This window comes from Octopus bimaculoides, chromosome 25 (genome assembly GCF_046866305.1).
Source record: "Octopus bimaculoides isolate indiv1 chromosome 25, ASM4686630v1, whole genome shotgun sequence".
Lineage (NCBI taxonomy): Eukaryota > Metazoa > Mollusca > Cephalopoda > Octopoda > Octopodidae > Octopus > Octopus bimaculoides.
In genome coordinates, this window is record NC_142952.1 from 15601952 (window position 1) to 15627772 (window position 25821).

General features: G+C 39.5%; 1 protein-coding gene across 1 annotated transcript in view; it reads left to right on the top strand.

Moving 5' to 3' along the window:
* Positions 1-25821, top strand: part of LOC106882859 (trafficking protein particle complex subunit 9) — a 108399-nt gene that overhangs the window by 44312 nt on the left and 38266 nt on the right. Inside the window, exons 12-15 of the mRNA XM_014933664.3 lie at positions 17363-17448; positions 18023-18149; positions 18487-18700; positions 25169-25257. Of these exons, the coding sequence (XP_014789150.1) occupies positions 17363-17448; positions 18023-18149; positions 18487-18700; positions 25169-25257 (516 nt within the window). The remainder of the gene's footprint in view (positions 1-17362; positions 17449-18022; positions 18150-18486; positions 18701-25168; positions 25258-25821) is intronic.

Sequence of the window (25821 nt, forward strand, 5' to 3'; positions counted from 1 at the left end):
ATATATATGTGTATATATATATATATATATATATATATATATATATATATATATATGTGTATATATATATATATATATATATATATATATATGTGTATATATATATATATATATATATATATATATATATATATATGTGTATATATATATATATATATATATGTGTATATATATATATATATATATATATATATATATATATATATGTGTGTATATATATATATATATAGATATATATATATATATATATATATATATATGTGTATATATATATATCATCATCATCATCATCATCATCGTTTAACGTCCGCTTTCCATGCTAGCATGGGTTGGACGATTTGACTGAGGACTGGTGAAACCGGATGGCAACACCAGGCTCCAGTCTGATTTGGCAGAGTTTCTACAGCTGGATGCCCTTCCTAACGCCAACCACTCAGAGAGTGTAGTGGGTGCTTTTACGTGTCACCCGCACGAAAACGGCCACGCTCGAAATGGTGTCTTTTATGTGCCACCCGCACAAGCCAGTCCAGGGGCACTGGCAACGATCTCGCTCGAAAATCCTACAGGAGCCAGTCAGGCGGTACTGGCAACGGCCACGCTCAAAATGGTGCATCTCATGTGCCACCCGCACAAGAACCAGTCCAGGGGCACTGGCAACGATCTTACTTGGCTTGCCGGGTCTTCTCACGCACAGCCCATTTCCAAAGGTCTCGGTCCGTAGTCATCGCCTCGGTGAGGCCCAATGTACGAAGGTCTTGCCTCACCACCTCAGCCCAGGTCTTCCTGGGCCTACCTCTTCCACGGGTTCCCTCAACTGTTAGGGTGTGGCACTTTTTCACGCAGCTATCCTCCTCCATTCTCACCACATGTCCATACCAGCGCAATCGTCTCTCTTGCACGCCACAACTGATGCTTCTAATGTTCAGCTTTTCTCTCAAGATACTTACACTCTGACGGGTATTCACATTGACATTACACATCCAACGGAGCATACTGGCTTCATTCCTTGCGAGCTTACGTATGTCCTCAGCAGTTACAGCCCATGTTTCACTGCCATGTAGCATGGTTGTTCGTACGCATGCGTCATACAGTCTGCCTTTTACTCTGAGTGAGAGTCCCTTTGTCGCCAGCAGGGGTAAGAGCTCTCTAAACTTTGCCCAGGCTATTCTTATTCTAGCAGCTACACTTTCAGCGCACCCACCCCCACTACTAACTTGGTCGCCCAGATAGCGGAAGCTATCGACTACCTCTAGTTTTTCACCCTGGAATGAGATAGAAGTTGTTTCCTGTTTGTTTGCAGTCTTTATTGCACCTGAACATCTGCCACAAACAAAAACTAACTTGCTAGTTAACCTGCCTTTGATGTTGCTGCACCTCTTATGTGTCCATAGCTTGCACCGGGTACATCTTATAGAGTTACTACCTACTCCTTTTCTACATACTGAGCAGGGCCATCTACCTGAAGGGGTTTGTGTTTTATCTACCTTCCTACTTATTAGGATTTTGGTTTTAGCTAGGTTGACTCTAAGGCCCTTCAATTCTAGACCTTGCTTCCACACCTGAAACTTCTCCTCTAGTTCTGATAGTGACTCCGCAATTAGGGCAAGGTCATCAGCATAGAGGAGCTCCCAGGGGCAACCTGTCTTGAACTCCTCTGTGATTGCCTGGAGGACTATGGTAAATAATAGGGGGCTGAGGACGGAACCTTGGTGGACCCCTACCTCTACCCGGAATTCATTGCTGTACTCATTTCCAACCCTCACCTTACTGGCCGCATCTCTGTACATGGCTCGCACAGCTCTCACTAGCCATTCTTCTATCCCAAGTTTCCTCATTGACCACCAGATAAGGGATCGGGGGACCCTGTCAAAGGCTTTCTCCATGTCAACGAAAGCCAGGTACAGAGGTTTATCCTTGGCTAGGTATTTCTCTTGCAACTGTCTCACTAGAAATAAGGCATCAGTAGTGCTTTTACCTGGCACGAACCCAAACTGCATCTCATCTAAATTGATTCGCTCCCTAATTAGTTGGGCTATGACCCTCTCTGTAACTTTCATAACCTGATCTAACAGCTTGATGCCTCTGTAATTATTTGTATCTAAAGCGTCCCCTTTACCTTTGTAGCAGTTGACTATGATGCTGCTACACCAGTCATAGGGTATGACTCCTTCGTGTATCACCTGGTTCGTAATACGGGTGACTAGGCTATAGCCAACACTGCCAGATATTTTGAGCATCTCTGCAGTGATTCCTGATGGGCCGGGGGCTTTCCCGGTCTTCATACTCTTAATTGCTTTATCTACCCTGGTACTATCAACTCGGATAGCTGGTCCCTCTATTGGGTCGACATAAGGCAGGCTCTCTTTCTCCCATTCATTCTCTTTATTAAGCAATCTATCGTAGTGGCATCTCCAGACCTCTTTCTTTGCATCCTCATTTAATGCAAGCGTACCATCATCCATGCGAACACATTTCTCTCCTACAACATCACTATTCTCTCTCCTACACTGTCTTGCAACCCGAAATACCTCGAGTCTTTGGTCCTCACGGCGCAGAACATTGGCAAATCTTTCCTTATCTGCTTCCCCTCTGGCTAAATAAACCTGTCGCCTAGCCTCCCTTCTGGCACATTGGTACAATTCCCTGCTACCACCGTTCTTCCAGTCCTTCCAAGCTTGTTTCTTTTGTCTAATAGCCCTGTCTACCTCCTTGTTCCACCACCACGTTACTCTGGGTTGGGAGGGGACCTTACACCACCCACAAATCTGGTCGGTGGCTTTCAACAGGTTGTCCCGCAGAAATCTCCAATTGTCTTCCACGTTGTATGATGCTATATCCCCTTCTATTTCGTTAAATGCTTCAAGTAACTTGTCTCTAAGTCTCTGTCCGTTTGCAGGGTCTTTAAGCTTCCACACCCTTCTTCTCCAAGCCTGTCTAATTCTGGGCACCCATTTTGCCTTGATCCCAAAGTCGCTAACTACTAATCTATGTTGTGGGGTACATTCTTCGCCAGGGTAGGTTTTGGCATTTATAAGCCGCCCTCTTTCCCTATTTCTGGCGAGGATGTAGTCGATTTGGCTAGAGTGTCTGCCGGAGCGGTAGGTGACTAGGTGACTGGCAGGTTTCCTGAAGTTGGTATTGCAGACTATAAGATTGGTTGCATCACAGAACTCCAGCAGTCTGGTTCCCTCCTCGTTGCGGGAACCGAAGCCATAGCCTCCATGTATGCCATGGAAGCCCCCAGCACGACGTCCGACATGACCGTTGAAGTCTCCAGCCACAAAGAGAAGGTCCCTGTCACTCGTCGACGAGGTAGTTTGCAAGAGGGTGTCATAGAATTGGTCTTTCAGACCATCTGGTAGCCCAGGTTGAGGTGCATAGGCTGAGATGACAGTAGCTAATCTATGATGAAGCACTAGTCTGATCTTAAGTACTCTGTCACTTACTCTAACGACCTCGATTACCTTATCCACCCATTTCTCCGCTAGAAGTATTCCTACGCCCCCGACCCCGTCAGTGTTCCCTGCCCAGAAAATCTTGTACCTGTGTTCTTTGCCTGTGAGGAACCTTGCAGAACCTCCTCTCCATCTTACTTCCTGGATGCAGCACATATCTACGCATCTCCGTTCAAGCATCTCAACAATTTCACCAGATCTACCTTTCAGCGTGCCGACGTTGAGAGTGCCAATCCTAACAGTATGGGTGTTGGGGGTGTGGGCCTGTAGCCTGGGAAGAGGAAAAGCAGTGTCGTGTACCTGAAAAGAAAACTTGCAATTGGAAGAATTCATAAGCAAAACATTACCTACAACCTGCAAACATTTCTCAACCTTAATGCGCTACCCAAAGGTAGGGGAGAGGATGGCCAAGGCCACTAGATGGGTTCCGGGAGACAGCCGAGGTTGACAGGATGACAAAGGGATGAACTTCCGGTGGAGGGGGCGGGATGACAGAGGAATGAACTTCCGGTGGAGGGGGTGGGATGACAGAGGAATGAACTTCCGGTGGAGGGGGTGGGATGACAGAGGAATGAACTTCCGGTGGAGGGGTGGGATGACAGAGGAATGAACTTCCGGTGGAGGGGGTGGGATGACAGAGGAATGAACTTCCGGTGGAGGGGTGGGATGACAGAGGAATGAACTTCCGGTGGAGGGGGTGGGATGACAGAGGAATGAACTTCCGGTGGAGGGAGCGGGATGACAGAGAAATGAACTTCCGGTGGAGGGGGTGGGATGGCAGAGGAATGAACTTCCGGTGGAGGGGGTGCGATGACAGAGGAATGAACTTCCGGTGGAGGGGGTGGGATGACAGAGGAATGAACTTCCGGTGGAGGGGTGGGATGACAGAGGAATGAACTTCCGGTGGAGGGGGGGTGGCAGAGGAATGAACTTCCGGTGGAGGGGGTGGGATGACAGAGGAATGAACTTCCGGTGGAGGGGGTGGGATGGCAGAGGAATGAACTTCCGGTGGAGGGGGTGGTATGACAGAGAAATGAAACTTCCGGTGGAGGGGGTGGGATGACAGAGGAATGACAGACGAATGAACTTCCGGTGGAGGGGGTGGGAGGGCGGGTTACCGCCAGCGAGTAGAGAGGGCTCTTAATTGTAGATTTTAAATATTTGAAAGACAACAATGCATAGATCGTAATTTTTTTAAAAAGAGCAATGAATTCTGGGTGATTAGAATATAACGTAGCATGAATTTAGGAAGCTTAGAAAATGAATAAGCATGAATTTAAGACAACAACTGAATTCAATTGAATTTCATGGAGAGAAACAAGAAAGCGCAAGGTATTGAGATGTTTGAGGCCGTAAATAAATAAAAATCTCTATCTTATCTGCATCTTGGGTATTTCGTCGTAGTACGTCAGCTAGATAATTTAGAATGGGTTTCTCATTTATATATAGCCAGAACCTGAAGACCTTAAAGGAAAAACTACGAAGGGGGAGAGAGAGGATGGAGGGGTAGACAGAGGCATGGCGGGAGAAAAGATCATCATCATCATCATCATATATATATATAAAGAGAGAGAGAGAGAGAGAGAGGGAGAGGGGGGACCAGTCAAGCAGCACATCACGCTGTAATTCTTGGGCTGAGAAATCAACACTTAAAAGCCATAATTTTAAGGAGCGATAAGAATTTTTGAATAAAGGAAAATGGGCAGTGGTGGTGGGTAGGCACCGCCAGCGAGTAGAGAGGGCTCTTAATTGTAGATTTTAAATATTTGAGAGACAACAATGCATAGATCGTAATTTTTTTAAAAGAGCAATGAATTCTGGGTGATTAGAATATAACGTAGCATGAATTTAGGAAGCTTAGAAAATGAATAAGCATGAATTTAAGACAACAACTGAATTCAATTGAATTTCATGGAGAGAAACAAGAAAGCGCAAGGTATTGAGATGTTTGAGGCCGTAAATAAATAAAAATCTCTATCTTATCTGCATCTTGGGTATTTCGTCGTAGTACGTCAGCTAGATAATTTAGAATGGGTTTCTCATTTATATATAGCCAGAACCTGAAGACCTTAAAGGAAAAACTACGAAGGGGGAGAGAGAGGATGGAGGGGTAGACAGAGGCATGGCGGGAGAAAAGATCATCATCATCATCATCATATATATATATAAAGAGAGAGAGAGAGAGAGAGAGGGAGAGGGGGGACCAGTCAAGCAGCACATCACGCTGTAATTTTTGGGCTGAGAAATCAACACTTAAAAGCCATAATTTTAAGGAGCGATAAGAATTTTTGAATAAAGGAAAATGGGCAGTGGTGGTGGGTAGGCACCGCCAGCGAGTAGAGAGGGCTCTTAATTGTAGATTTTAAATATTTGAGAGACAACAATGCATAGATCGTAATTTTTTTAAAAGAGCAATGAATTCTGGGTGATTAGAATATAACGTAGCATGAATTTAGGAAGCTTAGAAAATGAATAAGCATGAATTTAAGACAACAACTGAATTCAATTGAATTTCATGGAGAGAAACAAGAAAGCGCAAGGTATTGAGATGTTTGAGGCCGTAAATAAATAAAAATCTCTATCTTATCTGCATCTTGGGTATTTCGTCGTAGTACGTCAGCTAGATAATTTAGAATGGGTTTCTCATTTATATATAGCCAGAACCTGAAGACCTTAAAGGAAAAACTACGAAGGGGGAGAGAGAGGATGGAGGGGTAGACAGAGGCATGGCGGGAGAAAAGATCATCATCATCATCATCATATATATATATAAAGAGAGAGAGAGAGAGAGAGAGGGAGAGGGGGGACCAGTCAAGCAGCACATCACGCTGTAATTCTTGGGCTGAGAAATCAACACTTAAAAGCCATAATTTTAAGGAGCGATAAGAATTTTTGAATAAAGGAAAATGGGCAGTGGTGGTGGGTAGGCACCGCCAGCGAGTAGAGAGGGCTCTTAATTGTAGATTTTAAATATTTGAGAGACAACAATGCATAGATCGTAATTTTTTTAAAAAGAGCAATGAATTCTGGGTGATTAGAATATAACGTAGCATGAATTTAGGAAGCTTAGAAAATGAATAAGCATGAATTTAAGACAACAACTGAATTCAATTGAATTTCATGGAGAGAAACAAGAAAGCGCAAGGTATTGAGATGTTTGAGGCCGTAAATAAATAAAAATCTCTATCTTATCTGCATCTTGGGTATTTCGTCGTAGTACGTCAGCTAGATAATTTAGAATGGGTTTCTCATTTATATATAGCCAGAACCTGAAGACCTTAAAGGAAAAACTACGAAGGGGGAGAGAGAGGATGGAGGGGTAGACAGAGGCATGGCGGGAGAAAAGATCATCATCATCATCATCATATATATATATAAAGAGAGAGAGAGAGAGAGAGAGGGAGAGGGGGGACCAGTCAAGCAGCACATCACGCTGTAATTCTTGGGCTGAGAAATCAACACTTAAAAGCCATAATTTTAAGGAGCGATAAGAATTTTTGAATAAAGGAAAATGGGCAGTGGTGGTGGGTAGGCACCGCCAGCGAGTAGAGAGGGCTCTTAATTGTAGATTTTAAATATTTGAGAGACAACAATGCATAGATCGTAATTTTTTTAAAAGAGCAATGAATTCTGGGTGATTAGAATATAACGTAGCATGAATTTAGGAAGCTTAGAAAATGAATAAGCATGAATTTAAGACAACAACTGAATTCAATTGAATTTCATGGAGAGAAACAAGAAAGCGCAAGGTATTGAGATGTTTGAGGCCGTAAATAAATAAAAATCTCTATCTTATCTGCATCTTGGGTATTTCGTCGTAGTACGTCAGCTAGATAATTTAGAATGGGTTTCTCATTTATATATAGCCAGAACCTGAAGACCTTAAAGGAAAAACTACGAAGGGGGAGAGAGAGGATGGAGGGGTAGACAGAGGCATGGCGGGAGAAAAGATCATCATCATCATCATCATATATATATATAAAGAGAGAGAGAGAGAGAGAGAGGGAGAGGGGGGACCAGTCAAGCAGCACATCACGCTGTAATTCTTGGGCTGAGAAATCAACACTTAAAAGCCATAATTTTAAGGAGCGATAAGAATTTTTGAATAAAGGAAAATGGGCAGTGGTGGTGGGTAGGCACCGCCAGCGAGTAGAGAGGGCTCTTAATTGTAGATTTTAAATATTTGAGAGACAACAATGCATAGATCGTAATTTTTTTAAAAAGAGCAATGAATTCTGGGTGATTAGAATATAACGTAGCATGAATTTAGGAAGCTTAGAAAATGAATAAGCATGAATTTAAGACAACAACTGAATTCAATTGAATTTCATGGAGAGAAACAAGAAAGCGCAAGGTATTGAGATGTTTGAGGCCGTAAATAAATAAAAATCTCTATCTTATCTGCATCTTGGGTATTTCGTCGTAGTACGTCAGCTAGATAATTTAGAATGGGTTTCTCATTTATATATAGCCAGAACCTGAAGACCTTAAAGGAAAAACTACGAAGGGGGAGAGAGAGGATGGAGGGGTAGACAGAGGCATGGCGGGAGAAAAGATCATCATCATCATCATCATATATATATATAAAGAGAGAGAGAGAGAGAGAGAGGGAGAGGGGGGACCAGTCAAGCAGCACATCACGCTGTAATTCTTGGGCTGAGAAATCAACACTTAAAAGCCATAATTTTAAGGAGCGATAAGAATTTTTGAATAAAGGAAAATGGGCAGTGGTGGTGGGTAGGCACCGCCAGCGAGTAGAGAGGGCTCTTAATTGTAGATTTTAAATATTTGAGAGACAACAATGCATAGATCGTAATTTTTTTAAAAGAGCAATGAATTCTGGGTGATTAGAATATAACGTAGCATGAATTTAGGAAGCTTAGAAAATGAATAAGCATGAATTTAAGACAACAACTGAATTCAATTGAATTTCATGGAGAGAAACAAGAAAGCGCAAGGTATTGAGATGTTTGAGGCCGTAAATAAATAAAAATCTCTATCTTATCTGCATCTTGGGTATTTCGTCGTAGTACGTCAGCTAGATAATTTAGAATGGGTTTCTCATTTATATATAGCCAGAACCTGAAGACCTTAAAGGAAAAACTACGAGGGGGAGAGAGAGGATGGAGGGGTAGACAGAGGCATGGCGGGAGAAAAGATCATCATCATCATCATCATATATATATATAAAGAGAGAGAGAGAGAGAGAGAGGGAGAGGGGGGACCAGTCAAGCAGCACATCACGCTGTAATTCTTGGGCTGAGAAATCAACACTTAAAAGCCATAATTTTAAGGAGCGATAAGAATTTTTGAATAAAGGAAAATGGGCAGTGGTGGTGGGTAGGCACCGCCAGCGAGTAGAGAGGGCTCTTAATTGTAGATTTTAAATATTTGAGAGACAACAATGCATAGATCGTAATTTTTTTAAAAGAGCAATGAATTCTGGGTGATTAGAATATAACGTAGCATGAATTTAGGAAGCTTAGAAAATGAATAAGCATGAATTTAAGACAACAACTGAATTCAATTGAATTTCATGGAGAGAAACAAGAAAGCGCAAGGTATTGAGATGTTTGAGGCCGTAAATAAATAAAAATCTCTATCTTATCTATGTGTATATATATATATATATATATATATATATATATATATATATGTATGTGTATTTGTGTGTCTGTGCTTGTCCCCCCACCATCGCTTGACAACTGATGCTGGTGTGTTTACGTCCCTGTAACTTAGCGGTTCGGCAAAAAGAGACCGATAGAATAAGTACTAGGCACCCAAAGAATAAGTCCTGGGTATGATTTGCTCGACTAAAGGCGGTGCTCCAGCATGGCCACAGTCAAATGACTGAAACGAGTAAAAGAGAGTATATAAATTTAGCTAATCCAGTGCTACTCACAAAAAAGCACCTTTAATTGATCAGGCTACAAACTACATATTCATCTTATACCTCCTCTCTTTCTTTACATTCTTTATATTATATACTAGCAGAGATACCCAGCCTTACTTGGGATTAAAATAGCATAGTTTTTTTTTATTGTTTTACTTATTTCAGTCATATAACTGCAGCCATGCTGGAACATCGCCTTTGGTTAAAAAAATCGACCACAGGATTTATTCTTTGTAAGCCTAATACTTATTCTATCAGTGTCTTTTGACAAACTGCTAAGTTATGGGAAACATAAACACAGCAACATCGGTTGTCAAGCAATGGTGGGGGTACAAACACAGACACGCACACACACACACACACACACACACACACATACACATATATATGACAGTTTTCTTTCTAAACACGTATATATATATACATGCACACACCACCATGATAGATCGCTGACCACTACACATATTTTTTTCTCTCCTTGTTTCTTTGTGTTCCTTTCTGTTGAAGAGCGTAGGCTCGAAACGTTAAAGATTTTCTCTATCCATTTGTTGTTTACACCACCTGTCTTCGTCTGTTGTTTTTTCGTGAATTCTCCCTATACATATATATACATCAGCCTTCCCTGGCCCCTGTGGCATGTAAAAAAAGCAGCCACTACACTTTCGGAGTGGTTGGCGTCAAAAAGGGCATTCAGCTGTAGAAACACTGCCAGATCAAACTGGAGCCTGGTGCAGCCTCCTGTCTTCCCAGACTCCAGTAGAACTGTCCAACCCATGCCAGCATGGAAAACGGACGTTAAACGATGATGATGATATATATATATATATATATATATAGATATATATATATCTATATATAAAAATGAGAATGTGTGTCTGTGTGTGTGTGTGTGTCTGTGTGAATCCCCAAAACTCCAGAACTACACAACCAATTTCATTCAAATTTTACACATGCCTTACTTAAGGTCCCGGTTGTGTTTTAGTCAAAAAAATTTTTTAACTTCTTGCATAATTTGAGCCCACAGCAACATAATATCTCCTCCACTATTTAAGTATCAAAAGTGAAACAAAAACACTCATGTCAAATACTTTCACTTGAATGGTTTCATTTTCATACTGAATCTACTACAGTGAAACTATACTCTCACATATATACAGGCATACATACATATATACATACATACATGCATATATATATCTGCACAAATGTATCCATATACATGTATATATATACATATGTATATATATATATATATGTATATGTATATATATATATATGTATATATATATATATATATGTGTGTATATATATATATATATATATATATATATATATATATATATATATATATATATATATATATATATATATATATATATAGAGAGAGAGAGAGAGATGTATATGTATACATGTATATATATAGATGTATATGTGCACGTATATGTATAGATATATATATAGATATAGATCTATATGCATACATGTATATGTATACATATGTGTAGATGTATATATATAGATGTACATGTAATATGTACACATATATACACATATATACATGCATACAGATATCTATACATATATACACCCACACACACACACATGCACACAAACACACACATTAGTCATTTGCTTTTTTTATCCAAAACTACGTCAAAAGTACTGAATGAATCTTTATGAAATTTGGAAATTATATTCTATGCATAACGGCCATAACCCCCATGAAAATTCATATATTTTTGATGTTGATGAAATTTTAACCATACATATTACACACAAATAAAGTAATATTTCTAAAATTTCTTCTTCTTAGAAGTTACAAAGACCCCTTCATGGGGACTTCACACCCATAATTTAGTCATTTTTCCTAAGCAAAGACGAATACAGTTGTACTATTGGAACCTATAGGGTCACCAGAACATAACAGATGAGCATTATTTGTAATTCAACAGTACAACAGTGTAAGACTATCCTTTCAGATATACTTACATTGTGATTTCTACAATGTAGTACATAAATTGTCAAGTAAATGAGACGCATCTTTGCCTCCACTGATTCACTTGCAAAGTGTTGAGTAAAATTATTTCGTTGCAGACCTCCTTTGAGTCACACGTAGTCCCCAGTTGGTAACATTGATTTCAAGGCCTTCCCACATGAGTGACTGGTTGTTCTAAGACATTTATTGATTGTAAATTTTTTCTGCACAGTTACCTATCGGTATAGTGGTCATTTGCAAACTCCAGAGGTGACACTTTCATTTCCCTTTACTCCAAACGTCACACGTTCTTATTTCAATTGGGTCATGCCCTTCCAATTGCTATAGATCCATAATGCATCTTACAGCTGTGCCTGTCACCTGTTTGGTGAGGAATCCTACATTGGGGAGTAGTAACGACTACACTAGGGTAGCCGACTGATTATCGTGATCATTCGTCTTTTGGTTTCCTGTAGCTTTACTCTCTTTTACAAACCCAGTGAACATACATATATTTCCTATTTCAAAGAAATTCAAACAATACATATTACACCCAAGTTAAAAACATTCCCAACAATTCAACTTCTCTGGTTGACATTAACACACCCACCCCCAATTGGTGCCTTAATGCCCACATTTTTCAGCTCCAAGAGCTCCATTTTTCAGGAGCAAAATCCTTTTTACAGGGTCCATAACACTAGAATTTTCAAATATGCATATAAATATCAGATATATAAAGATGAGAATGTGTGTCTGTGTGAATCCCTAAAACTTGAGAACTACACGACCAATATCATTCCAAATTAACACATGCCTTACTTAGGGTTCATGTAGTGTCTTAGGCCAAAACAATTTTTAACTTCTTGCATAGTTCTAGCCCACAGCAATATCATATCTCCTCCACTATTTCAGTATTACGTGTCAAAAGTGAAACAATAACATCACTCTACTGTAATGTCAGATACTTTCACTTTAACACTGAAACTATTCCACTATTCAAAAGTGAAACAATAACATGTCGCTACTGTAATTTCAAATACTCTCACATATATACAGGCATACTATTAGACCCAAGTTAAAAACATTCCCAACAGTTCAACTTCTCTGGTTGACATTAACACACCAACCCCCAATAGGGGCCTTCATTCCCACATTTTAGAGCTCCATAAGCTCCATTTTTTCAGGAGCAAAATCATTTTTACAGGTTCCAGAAGACTGAAATTTTGGAATATGCGCATAAAGATCAATAGTATGGGATACATGTCTCATAATTAGAATTTTTTTAGGGTGTGTAAAGAGGTGCTATTTACGTGCCACCGGCGCGGAAGCCAGACAGCTGCTCTGGCAATGATCACACTCAGACGGTGCTGTTAGCACTCCACCGGCATGGGTGCCAGTCATTGAATTTGGTTCAATTACGATTTCAATTTCGATTTCACTTGCCTCAACAGGTCTTCGCAAGCAGAGTTTAGTGTCCAATGAAGGAAAAGTTGGCATGGGTACCAGTCGTCGAATTTGGTTAGATTTCGATTTTGATTTCACTTGCCTCAAAAGGTTTTTGCAAGCAGAGTTTTAGTGTCCAATTAAGGAAAGGTATGCATAAGTGGACTGGCTACATGCCTGGCAAAGGTCACAGGTTATGGTCTCAGTTGGCTTGCCAGGTCTTCTCACGCACAGCATATTTCCAAAGGTCTCGGTCACTAGTTATTGCCTCGGTGAGGCCTAATGTTTGAAGGTTTTGCCTCACCACCTCATCCTAGGTCTTCCTGGGTCTACCTCTTCCACAGGTTCCCTCAAATGCTAGGGTGTCACACTTTTTCACACAGCTATCCTCATCCATTCTCACCACATGACTATACCAGCGCAATCGTCTCTCTTACACACCACAACTGATGCTTCTTAGGTCCAACTTTTCTCTCAAGGTACGTACACTTTGTCGAGTATGCACACTGACATTACACATCCATCGGAACATACTGGCTTCATTCCTTGCAAGCTTACGCATGTCCTCAGCAGTCACGGCCCATGTTTCACTATCATGTAGCATGGCTGTTCGTACACATCCATCATACAGTCTGCTTTTTACTCTGAGCAGAGGTAGGAGCTCTCTGAACTTTGCCCAGGCTATTCTTATTATAGCAGCTACACTTTCAGCGCACCCTCCCCTGCTACTGACTTGGTCACCTAGGTAATGGAAACTATCAACTACTTCTAGTTTCTCTCCCTGGAATGTGGCAGAAGTTGTTCTCTGCACATTTTCAGTGTTTATTGCTCCTGAGCATCTGCCACATACAAAAACTATCTTCTTTTTAAATGTACATAATGGCAAACACCTTTTACTGTCATCTTAAGATCACACTGTTATTTTACCGTGAAATTACCTTTAAAACAAACTTGTAATTTTCTTAAACCAAAGATATGGTGCCTTAGTCATACCGACTTGATCTTCTAACTTGTGTCTTGAGGTGTCTGGGTGAGGTCTGGAGTCAACCTGTACAAATACAAAGCAAAATACAAATATATACTACTACTACTACTACTACTACTACTACTACTACTACTACTACTACTACTACTACTACTACTACTAATAGTAGTAGTAGTAGTAGTAGTAATAATAATAATAATAATAATAATAATAATAATAATAATAATTATTATTATTATTATTATTATTATTATTATTATTATTATTATTATTATTATTATTATTATTATTATTATTATTTCAAATTTTGCCACAAGGACAGCAATTTTGGGGAGGGGACAAGTCGATTACATCAATCCCATTGTTCAGCTGGTACTTATTTCATTGACCCCGAAAGGATGAAAGGCAAAGTCGACCTTGGCGGAATTTGAACCCAGAACGTAATGACAGGTGAAATGCCATTCAGCATTTTACCTAGTGTGCTAATGATTCTGCCTGCTCACCACCTTAAATAATAATAATAATAATAATCATAATTGTTTCTACTCTAGGCACAAGGCCTTGAAAACTTTTGAGGGGAAGTGGACTAGACGATCACATCAACCCCATTGCATAACTGGTACTTATCAACTCTGAAAGGATTAAAGGCAAAACTGACCTTGGCAGAATTTGAACTCACACCATAGCTGCAGATGAAATACTGCTAAGCATTTCGCTTGGCATGCTCATGATTCTGCCAGCTTACTGCCTTAATAATAATAATAATAATAATAATAATAATAATCCTTTCTACTAGGCACAAGGCCTGAAATTTTGTGGGGAGGGTATGAATCTATTACATTGACCCCAGTGCATAGCTAGTACTTATATAATTGACACCAAAAGGATGAAAGACAAAGTTGACCTTGAGGGAATTTGAACTCAGAACGTAGCTGCAATCGAAATACCGCTAAGCATTTTGCCTAGCATGCTCACGATTCTGCCAGCTCCCTGCCTTAAATAATAATAATAATAATAATAATAAAATAGATAGAGAGGTGAGTTCTTAACTTTTGTATACGATTGCTACAATCCATCACTAAAGTAAACATAGCTGACGTAATCCATCACCACAGCCAACTCAATGACAAAAAGCACAACTCGAAAGTAACTTATTTATTGGTGCTTTGAACAACAATATTTCGGCATCTCGCGTGCCTTCAACAGGTTCAAAATAAAATAAATGTCAGTCTAATTCATTTTTTAGTTTATATAAAGGACTGGTAACTCAGCAGAAATGTAATAGGTAGAGAGGTGAGAAATAATATTGTTGTTCAAAGCACCAATAAATAAGTTACTTTCGAGTTGCGCTTTTTGTCATTAAGTTGGCCGTGGTGATGGATTAAGTTTACCTTAGTGATGGATTGTGGCAATCGTATACAAAAGTTAAGAACTCACCTCTCTATCTATTACATTTCTGCTGAGTTACCAGTCCTTTATATAAACTAATAATAATAATAATAATAATAATAATCATCATCATCATCATCATCATCATCGTCATCATCAGGAAAAAAGCCCTGATGCAGTACCAGGCAGTGGCTCTCATGGCTTCTGATCTTAACTGATTGGAAGTGTTATCTACATGTTTTGTCTTGCTATAACAGATGGGCTATAGTAAATATTCTGCTCAATACCACAGATTTGCTTGTCAGTTGTTTGACCTTAACTAGTTGCGCATGTCCCTTGGGGGCTGATGATATCTGCATCTCTGATCATGAGCAGAAGTAGTGGGGGAGCATCATAGCCATGTGTTGAGAGGAATTATTTGGGGTTTGAATAATTCACCTCTGGAAACAGGGGTATTTTGTTCAACATTCTTAAACAACCATTATCCAAGGACCTTTTGAGTGGGATGGGCTACTCAACCTGAAGAAAATTCTAACTGGGCCCCACTTGCAAGGTCATGTGCTGTTTATCTTGATATAAGATCATCATATCTTGCACATATGGTTGTGATGCATGTGCCTGGTGTACCCTCATCAGACAGGTAGTCATGATAGGTATACTGGGCTTTGTATATTTTACCCCGCTGTCACTTTGATGGAATGCACTGCTCTCTCACTCAATAATAACAATAATAATTATCCTTTCTTCTATAGATACATGGCCTGAAATTTTGTGGGAGGAGGCTAGTTGATTTTAACAACCCCAATACTTAACTGATATTTTATCAACCCCAGTACTTGACTGGTATTTATTTTATTGAACCTCAAACGGATGAAAGACAACTTCATCTTCATTCCTCATCATGAGAATGGCTCTACAGTAGAGATTTATGGAGGGGAAACAAAGAGTTTGTTGATAGGTGCTCAAGACGAAACTCTAAACACTAGTTCATTGAACAAGGGTATTTATTCCACTCCTATGTAACCAACAAGAGGTAAAAAATATTGAGTGTATTGTAGTAGGCTATAAAATATTAGCTCAAAAAGAATACAAAGCAACATCATAAGGTTTGTCTGAAATTACGCTAGATACAACTCTTTAGGCAAGTGGTACAATCATGTAGCAGAAAAGTCTCTGAATAAACCTAGTAAACCAAAACTTCTGTCAGATTTTGACATCTAGATGGAACAATTTAACATTGTAGTCCAGATGTCATTATATCATTTTTTTTTTACTTGTTTCAGTCATTAGACTGCGGCCATGCTGGGATACCAGCTTGAAGGTTTTAATCAAACTAATTGACCATAGTACTTTTATTCTATTGGTCTCTTTTTGCCAATGTGTTAAGTTTTGGGGGCATAAGCAAGCAAATCAACACTACTTATCAAGTGGTGGTAAGGACAAAGACACACACACAAATATAGAGAGGCTTCTTTTAGTTTTTATCTACCAAATCTACTCACAAAGCTTTGGTCAGCCCAAGACTATAGTAGAAGGTACTATCCCAAGGTGCCATGCAGTGGGACTGAACCTGGAACTGTGTGGTTGGGAAACATATAAAAAAAAGAGAGAATGTCTCATAATAATCTTTGCAATTCCTTCAGACAATATGCAGATTTAAAAATGTAAAGAATATGTAGATACCCAATAGCAAAAGTTGTACCAGTTATCATCAGTGCACTAGGTTTAGTCCACAAAAAAGCTGTTATACCACTGGAACAGTTGGACATTAGGGCTGACATGCAAATGCTGCAAAAATGTTCCCACTTCGGAACAGCATATACTCTTAGAAAAGTACTTTCTGTCTAAGGCCTTTTAGTTAACATATTTGAATTTCGGCATTTTAAAAACAACTGTAACTACTTTAAACTAGCAATTACGAGTGTAGATAAGAAGTATAAATAAATGTTTCTAAAACTCACAATATGATGGGAAAAAAAGCAAGCTTTAGATAAAATTGGGAAAAATATATTGAAGTATAATGATTTTTCCTCAAACATACTTCTTCCAGAAGGCTACAAGTTCCCTAAATCTTGTCAAACATAACCAATTTTGTTAAATTAATTTCACAAAATTGTATTGATTTGTGTGTGTGTGTGTGTGTGTGTGCGCGCGTGCGTGTGTGTCACTGTGTACTTTAATTATTATAGAGATTATATGTGTGAACTATATTTCTTGCACAGATTTCCTTTGGGTTGCTGGAGATGTTTGTGAAGTTCACCTAGAAGTCTACAACCCTATGCCTGATGATCTGCATGTTACACAAATGGTATGTTGACAACACCTGATGGTTCACTTACTGTTGCTATGAAGAGAACCACTTTCACTGCCACCTTCACCATCTTTACTTACCTCCATCACCACTATCGTCATCACCTCCTCCACAACATTCACTACTACTGTTACTTTAACAACCTCTATCATCTTTACCTCCTTTACTACTCAAGCTTCCGTGTAGTCACTCAACCCAATAGAGACTGCAACCAAATTTCCCTTTAATCACACCTTCCCATTTTAAAAAGGGACATATTGGATAATATGTGTACACAATAGCTGAGAACTAGATGGGATGATCATGGCTGGAATCCTAATGATGAGAAGCCTGTTCGGTTGGGGCTGACCGGGATCTAAACACCAACACCTGTCACCAATTCACCCACCTTCACTATCCTGACCATCACCACCTCTACCATCTTCACATATCTAACAGATATCAGTGAGAGATATCTACATAGTTACTATGCTCAAATTACAAATCAAACTCCCTACCTATTGTTGTAATGAGGTCATATGCGTTTTGTGTGTAATGTCTTGATTTTTCTCTCCTTATCTTCATTTGTCAGAGTTTATTAACAGATGGGGTAGATATGGATGTGTTTCCAATAAATGCTGTAATCCCCACTGAATCGAAACATCATCTGATCAAACTTTCTGGCATTCCAAAGACAAGTTCTGACCTCAACATATATGGTATGTCAAGGTTATTCTTTGAAACTCCATTTTGTTGTTATTGTTGTTGTTCTTACTGCTGCTGTTGTTTTTCTTGTTGTAACTGCTATTGCAGCTGATAAAGACGATGATGTCACAGTTGATATTAATGATGATGACAGGGACAATGATAAAAATGGCCACGATTTCAATAATGATGGCAAAGGTAAATGCAATGATGATAATAATAATAGTTGTGCTAGTGGTGATAAGAGTCAATACTTCATTCCTCACCCCCATTACTGGGTCTTTTCCATTCCATACACCCTACCTCCACATTTTACACCACCTGCATTCACTATATTATTTCTATTTACAGGTTATGTCAGCTATGTTTATGGAGTACGCAGCCATTGTAAACTGAAAGATATTCCATATTTGCACAATGTACAACATGTCATAGAAGTAGTGCCTGCTTTACCCCACATCCAAGTCAGTACAAACTTGCCCAAGGCACCAAATAGTCCTCCAAAGTCTTTGGATGGCAAAGATATTGTTGCTAGTGCTGTGGCAGTTCTCTATGCTGGTCAAAGGTCAGTTTGATTCTCAATATTAACTAATTTACTACTCATGAGTAGACTGTGAATGTATTTCAATTAATTTTCAACATCATCAAGTGTTTAGTAAAATATATAAACTTTATTTAATACAGCTGTGGGTTGGCAGAATTGTTTGAGCATCAGACATGGTACTTTGTGGTGTCCATTCCAGCTTTGTGCATTCTGAGTTCAAATCCTTATGTATTAACATAAAAAACAGCAAAACAATGACACTTTTGGCAAGTAGTGTCAGTAATTTGAAAAACAAATGAGAATATGTTTCCTTAGTTTAATTTGAAGATCAACTACTGCTGTTTATATATTAGAAATCTAAGCTTAGCTGTAGGTAGAATAAGAATATGAACATATTCATTTGGTATGTAGAAAAACTCACCCAACTCTTCTTTTTTTTTTCCCACACATCAAAAACATTGAAGGAATGTGTTTACATTCTCATTCACTCAATGCAAGGTTTGTTATATAGTTAAGTTTATTTCAGTTCTTCTTATCCACACTATTTTTATCATTTATTTTTACTTGTCTCAGTCAAGGCAGTGTCTCAGCACTGCCTTGAAGTATTGAGTTGGGCAAATCAGTTCCAGTACATATTTTGAAAGTTAGGTACTTATTCTGTCGGTCTCATATGCTGAACCGCTAAGTTACAGAGATCCAAACAAACCAACATTAGTTGTCAAAAGGTGGTGGTGGGGAACAAGCACAACACAAAGACACACACATTTATACGATAGATTTCCACAAAGTTTCTGCCTACCAAATCCACTCATAATGGGATTGAATCAAGATCATGGAGTTGCAAAGTGAGCACATATATATGTGCATGCCTTTGCTCTAGGCATGCACATATATATGTCATATTATCCTGTAAGTAATATCATTTTTTTGTAGTAGGATTTGATGAAATAAAAAAGCAAGTAAGGTACTAATTTAATCAACTATATATTCCCCATCAGAATCAATAACATTCTTCCAATGCTGTAAAAGAGATTTTATGCTATTCCTATTGAAATCAGCTGGTTTAGAAGAGAAAAACCCTACTAAGAAGTTGTATTTTATGCCATCAACAAAATTTTGCAAGCTTCAGAATAAATGATAATCTGAAGGAGCAAAGTCAGGAGAATACAGAGGATGTGGAAGCCTTTCCCAACCTAGCTCCTCAATCTTGGCACATGTGAGTCTTGTACTATGAGGGCTGGCATTGTCATGATGGAAAATGACACTCGTTTGATTGACTAGAGAGCACATTTTTTCAGTAAGTTTTTCATTCAATTTATCAATTTATTCACAGTACACTTGAGCTGTAATTGTTTGGTTTGTGGCAAGGTTTCAAAGTGTATTACACTAAACATGTCTCGCCAAACGCTTAACAAAACCTTCCAAGTATGATCTTGTTTTGGATGGGGTCTTACTTGTTCTTCTAGTCGAACCCATTGACATTGGTGTTTAACAGTCTTATTGAGTGCCTACTTTTCATTACCAGTCACTAGACAGTTCAAAAACGAAGATCCTTTTCTCACATGAATAAAGAGCAGTGCTGATATTGACATGTTCTCTTTGATGTTTTCACTCAGTTCATGTGGAACACACTTGCCAAGCTTAGACATGATTCCAAGTTCTTGCAAATAGTGGAGGACGGCTAAAGTGTTAATACTTATTATCTTGTTTTTAGCATTGAGCTCGGTTTTCAGTATTGATCTAACTTGTCTATAGTATTCTTTCTTTATTTTCTCTTTCATTATTACTATTATTATTGTTCAGTAGTTTTATTTTTATAACGTGCTTTCACTTCACTACCGAGCGCAGCTATGTGTGCCTTGGGTATGTGCTGTGGTTTGCTGTGATGCTCTTATGGTTACTGTATTGAAAGTGTTTTGCGTAGGATGTGTGCAGTGCCCAGTAGTGCAATTTTCTGTATGTTATATATATTTGTAAGTCCTGGTGTTTTTATTATGTATTTGTCTGAATATTTTTTTTATTATACCTAAGGCACCTACTATGATAGGAATTGTTTCTGTTTTTAGATTCCACATTCGAGTTACCTCTATTTCCAGGTCTTTGTATTTTGAAAGTTTTTCCATTTCTTTTAGGGAAACGTTGTCATCTGCTGGTATTGATACATCAATTAGAAAGCATTTTTTTTTCATGATCTATGACAACTATATCTGGTCTATTTGCCTTAATTTCTCTATCTGTGTGTATTGGCATATCCCAGAGTATGGTTGCTTTCTCGTTTTCTGTGACCTTTTCTGGCGTGTGGCTATACTATCTATTTTCTGTTGTTATTCCAGTGTTGGCATAGCTTCCAGTGTATATAGGTCCCAGTTCTGTCGTCTGTGAATATATTCCTTCTTAGCCAGGACTGGGCAGCCAGAGATAATATGATTTATTATTATTATTATTATTATTGTTATTATTATTATTATTATTATTATTATTATTATTATTATTATTATTATTATTATTATTCAGGAGTCTTATTTTTATCACATGCTTTTACTGCTCTACTGAGTGCAACTCTGTGTGCTGTGGTTTATTGTGGTGCTCTTATTTTCACTGTATTAAAAGTGTTTTACATATAATGTGTGCAGTGCCTTGTAGTGGCATTTTCTGTATGCTCTATACACTTGTAAGTCCTGGTGTTTTTGTTATGTATTTGGCTGAATGTTTTTTTTTTCTCATACCTAATGTACCTACTTTAAGAATTATAGGTTGTATAAATGTATGTGACCTATGGTCATCATAGAAGCAAGGACTCTTGTGTAATGACCTCAGGTGGTTATGTCTGGATGTAATAGCCATCAGTGAGACCAGGATTATGGACACATGGGCCTTGGCTCCTATTTTCGATGACTTGTACATTTCCGCATCTCTTAGTTGACTGGGAATGGGGGGGGGGTGCAGTGTTGTTCAGAAAAGGCCTGGATCTCGAGATACAGTCGATCTTCCTGGACCCAGAAGGTAAGTCGGTGGTCCTGGACATGAATGATAATGAAGGCAGTACTTTTAGACTAGTCTCAGTGTACACATCAACTGGAGCAGGGCAGCTGGAGTTCTTCAGACGTCTGGAGGCCTTTCTAGGGATGTCTCGCTCTTTTAGTGTTAATGGGTGATTGAAATGCCATTTTGGCTGCATGTGTGGATTGGGTGGGGCTAGCAGATAGGAAGTGGGGGATGCGCAAACCTTACAAACCTGCTCAGGCATTTCCAACTGGAAGTCAGGTTCAGACTGGATATCCTGAACACTCCAGTGTGGACATGGGTAAACAGTATCGGATCATCTAGATCTTATCTAGATAGGGTATTTTGTAGGCTAGCAGATAGGAATAGCATAGGGTGTCCACAATTTGAACTTGTCAACTACACAGACTATAAATTTGTGATCTGTATGGTTGACCTCAATAGGATCCAAAGGCAGGGACCCGAATACTGGAAGCTGAATGCATCCTTCCGGGTGCGTCAAGCTTTCAGAGACCGGCTTAGCAAATTAGTCCATTGAAAGTTGATGGGTACAATCATCAACAACCGATGGTGGGGACCCTAAAATGGGTGATTAGAATAGAAGCTGTAGAATTTAGCAGAGAACTAGTAATAGAGAAGACTAGAGTAGAGTGAAACCTAGTTAAGAAATTAAAAGAGGCACTCAGTAGAGGCATAGCAAGCAACGTGCTGGCAGCGAGATTAGTTCTCTAACCAATTCTTCAACACCAAGCATGAAAATTGCATTGTCTGAGTTAGGGCACGTGCTCTGAAGCAAGAGGGAACATGCTACATGAGTTGAAGCAGATGTGTCGGAATTTCAGTGGCACTTTGCTGAACTGTATGGAGGCAGAGGTGAACTTCATTTCCTACTTTGTTGGTATGCTGCAACTTTCAGCCAGGGATGTGGAGTTCTGCGAAATGCTGATAACAGCTGAAGATATATGTGATGCATTGGCTAGTTGCATGAGGGAAAGGTCTCCAGGATTGGATGATCTACCCTTTGAGCTTTATATACATATACCAAACTTGTTTGGTGAGCTTTTGGTAGACATCTACTGCAACTGGCAGCAGAATGGGAGAATACCTGGATCTGTGAGCTGAGGTGTGATGATGCTACTGAGAAACAACAACCTCCACCTCACCGACACATCATAGAGAGGGTTGGTAAAGAACCTGGCATGGGTGGGGCCCTGATCCATTTGGATCAATTGAAAGCTTTTGATAGGGTTGACCATCTGTACTTGGAGGCTGTCCTCAAGGCGGCTGGTTTTGGTCCCATTTTCAGAGGATGGATCATTGCAATGTACAGTGACATCTGTTCAGTGGTCAGAGTAAATGGCCACCTGTTGGAATCATTTAGTATCACATGTTTAGTTCATCAAGGATGCACACTCTCACCCCTTCTCTATGTACTGGCACTTGAGCCATTACTGTGGAAGCTGGAGGTTTCAAGGGGCATCCCGGCTGAACTGGGATGCGGAAGGTTCATGCCAGTGTATGTGAATGATGTCACCATGATAGTGTCTGACATCTCGAAAATCAAGATGTTCAGCACTACCCTAAGGGAATATGAAGTGGTAGCAGGAGCAATGATCAACCAGGAGAAGTCAGTGGGCCTACAGCTGAGCACCTGGAGGGGCAGGCTTATGCCAACTGACAGCTTACTTGGCTTGCCGGGTCTTCTCACGCACAGCACATTTCCAAAGGTCTCGGTCCGTAGTCATCGCCTCGGTGAGGCCCAATGTACGAAGGTCTTGCCTCACCACCTCAGCCCAGGTCTTCCTGGGCCTACCTCTTCCACGGGTTCCCTCAACTGTTAGGGTGTGGCACTTTTTCACGCAGCTATCCTCCTCCATTCTCACCACATGTCCATACCAGCGCATAGACGAATGTTGAGGTGGTTTGGCCACATGGAGGGGATGGATGAGGAGCAGATGATAAGGAGGGTGATGAAGGCTGAAGTGGCAGGCAGCAGAACCAGAGGCAGAGCTCAGTTCGTGTGGATGGATGGATGGAGTGAGGGAAGCTTTAGTGGTTAGAGGTGCTGAAGTGAGAGAAGCAAGAGAGTTTATAAATGATAGGAAAGCTTTGTGGATGGATGAGTGAATTTTGATGTTGTTCAAAGGGGTATGGAACCAGCATGATGCAGTGGGGATGAACCAGCATATGCTGTCAGGCTCCACTGCTGATATTGGGGGTTGTGTTCTATGCCTTGACCCGAGCATTTTTAATCTAGTATTTTATAGATTTTATGGATTATAAATTTTCTTTTGGATTTTTTAGTTTTTTAAATTACTATTTTGAAGAGTATGCTTTTCGTGATGGTGTCTGATCTCCTTCATTGTTTGAGTTGCATCTTGGTGGTTCTTCGCTAAATTATTAATGTATAATATGTAGAAAAGGTGTTAGAAGAAACTCCATACAGTGAATCCAGTGCAAGTTATGGACACATAAGAGGTGCCCCAGTATCACTGGAAGACTAACAGAGAAAGTAGTTTTACATGTGGAAGATATGCTGGTACATTAAACACCAGGAATGTCAGAGGGATCCTTAGAAGTAGTAGACAGTTTCCATTACTTAGGTGACCAAGTTAGCAGTAGTGAAAGTTGTTCTGAAAGCATAGCTGCTAGAATAAGAATCTTGCAGGCTTGTGGGTGCTGGTGCCACATAAAAACACCCAGTATACTCTGTAAAGTGGTTGGCATTAGGATGGGCATGCAACCATAGAAACGAGGCCAAAACAGACATTGAGTCCGGGTGGTTCTCCAGCTCCTGTCATACTGTCCTACTCATGTCAGCATGGAAAACCTGTTAAATTATGATGAATCTATCACTTGCTTTAACACCACTTCTTAGCCTTCGGGTACCTTTAATAGCCTCAGAGCCTCTATAAAAAGGTCTGTGGGGTGTGGTACTGCCCTTCCTTCTCTAAAAAAAGTAAAGAATCCTCAACAACATACCAAAAAGGAGCTATGAGACGATAATTTCAAAGGCATAAACTGTAAAATTTAACTAATTGAAAATTCACACAATTTCATGGAGTTGGGACCCTTGCCTGTCTGCATTCTGTGGTGTTAAATGAGAGATAAACCTTTGTTTGGGACGAGAACAAATCTACTAAAAGTGGCTTTCCCAAAATTTACTTTTATTTATACCTTGAAAAAGTAGATGAGCTGAACCATGTGGGATATAGTGTTTTAGTCACAGATACTATAAAATGTGTGCAGTGTACATGGTTTGTAGAGTTTACTACTTTATCATCTCTGCTAATTCACTTTGACACAAAAAAAGTCCCTGATGCATTGTCTTAATTGTATTTGAGCTCAGTTAAAAATATTTTGTATTTTAAACAACAAACAAATGATTTTCTTCAAGATTAATTGAAACTTTTCCTTTTTATTTCCCCATTTTCTTATGTATTTTAAATTTCTTTTTTTTTTTTCCCTGTGTGTTCCATGGTCCAGTGTTAACTGGATAGTCACTATCAACAACATCGGCAGCCAGAAGGTTGAGATGCTTGAGTTATCTCTTTCCTGTAAAACAGAATATCGTCGTAAGTCTACTCCCTTTATATGTCTCTCTCTCTCTCTCTCTCTCTCTCTCTCCACTATATATATATTATTAATGAGCAAAAACAAAAAAAAATACAGCAAAAGGGACAGAATCACTCCCACTCACCCATATATAAATGTTGGATAGCCATGTATCTTCTCCGTAACAAGAAACCTTTCCTTGTCTCTGGTATAAAATTTCCTTTCTACCTACTCAGATACTACCCCAATTAGTCAAGGGGACTTTCCCCTTTTCCATTTTGTTCCTTTCCTGTCTTGCAAGTTACTTGGCAACCCTACTAGTACCAGTGGCATAAAAATGGGAATAGGCTGTAAAGTGGTTGGCATTAAGAACAGCATCCAGCTGTAGAAACCATGTCAAGGCACAATGCAGCCCTGTGACTCACCAGATTTTGTCAAAGCATCCAACTCATGTCAACATGGACAACTGATGCACACACACACACACACACACACACGTTAGACTCTTGTCCCATTTCTGTCACTGATTCAGTGTGATACATATCACATGGAAAATAATTAAATACACCAATGAGGAAAATGAA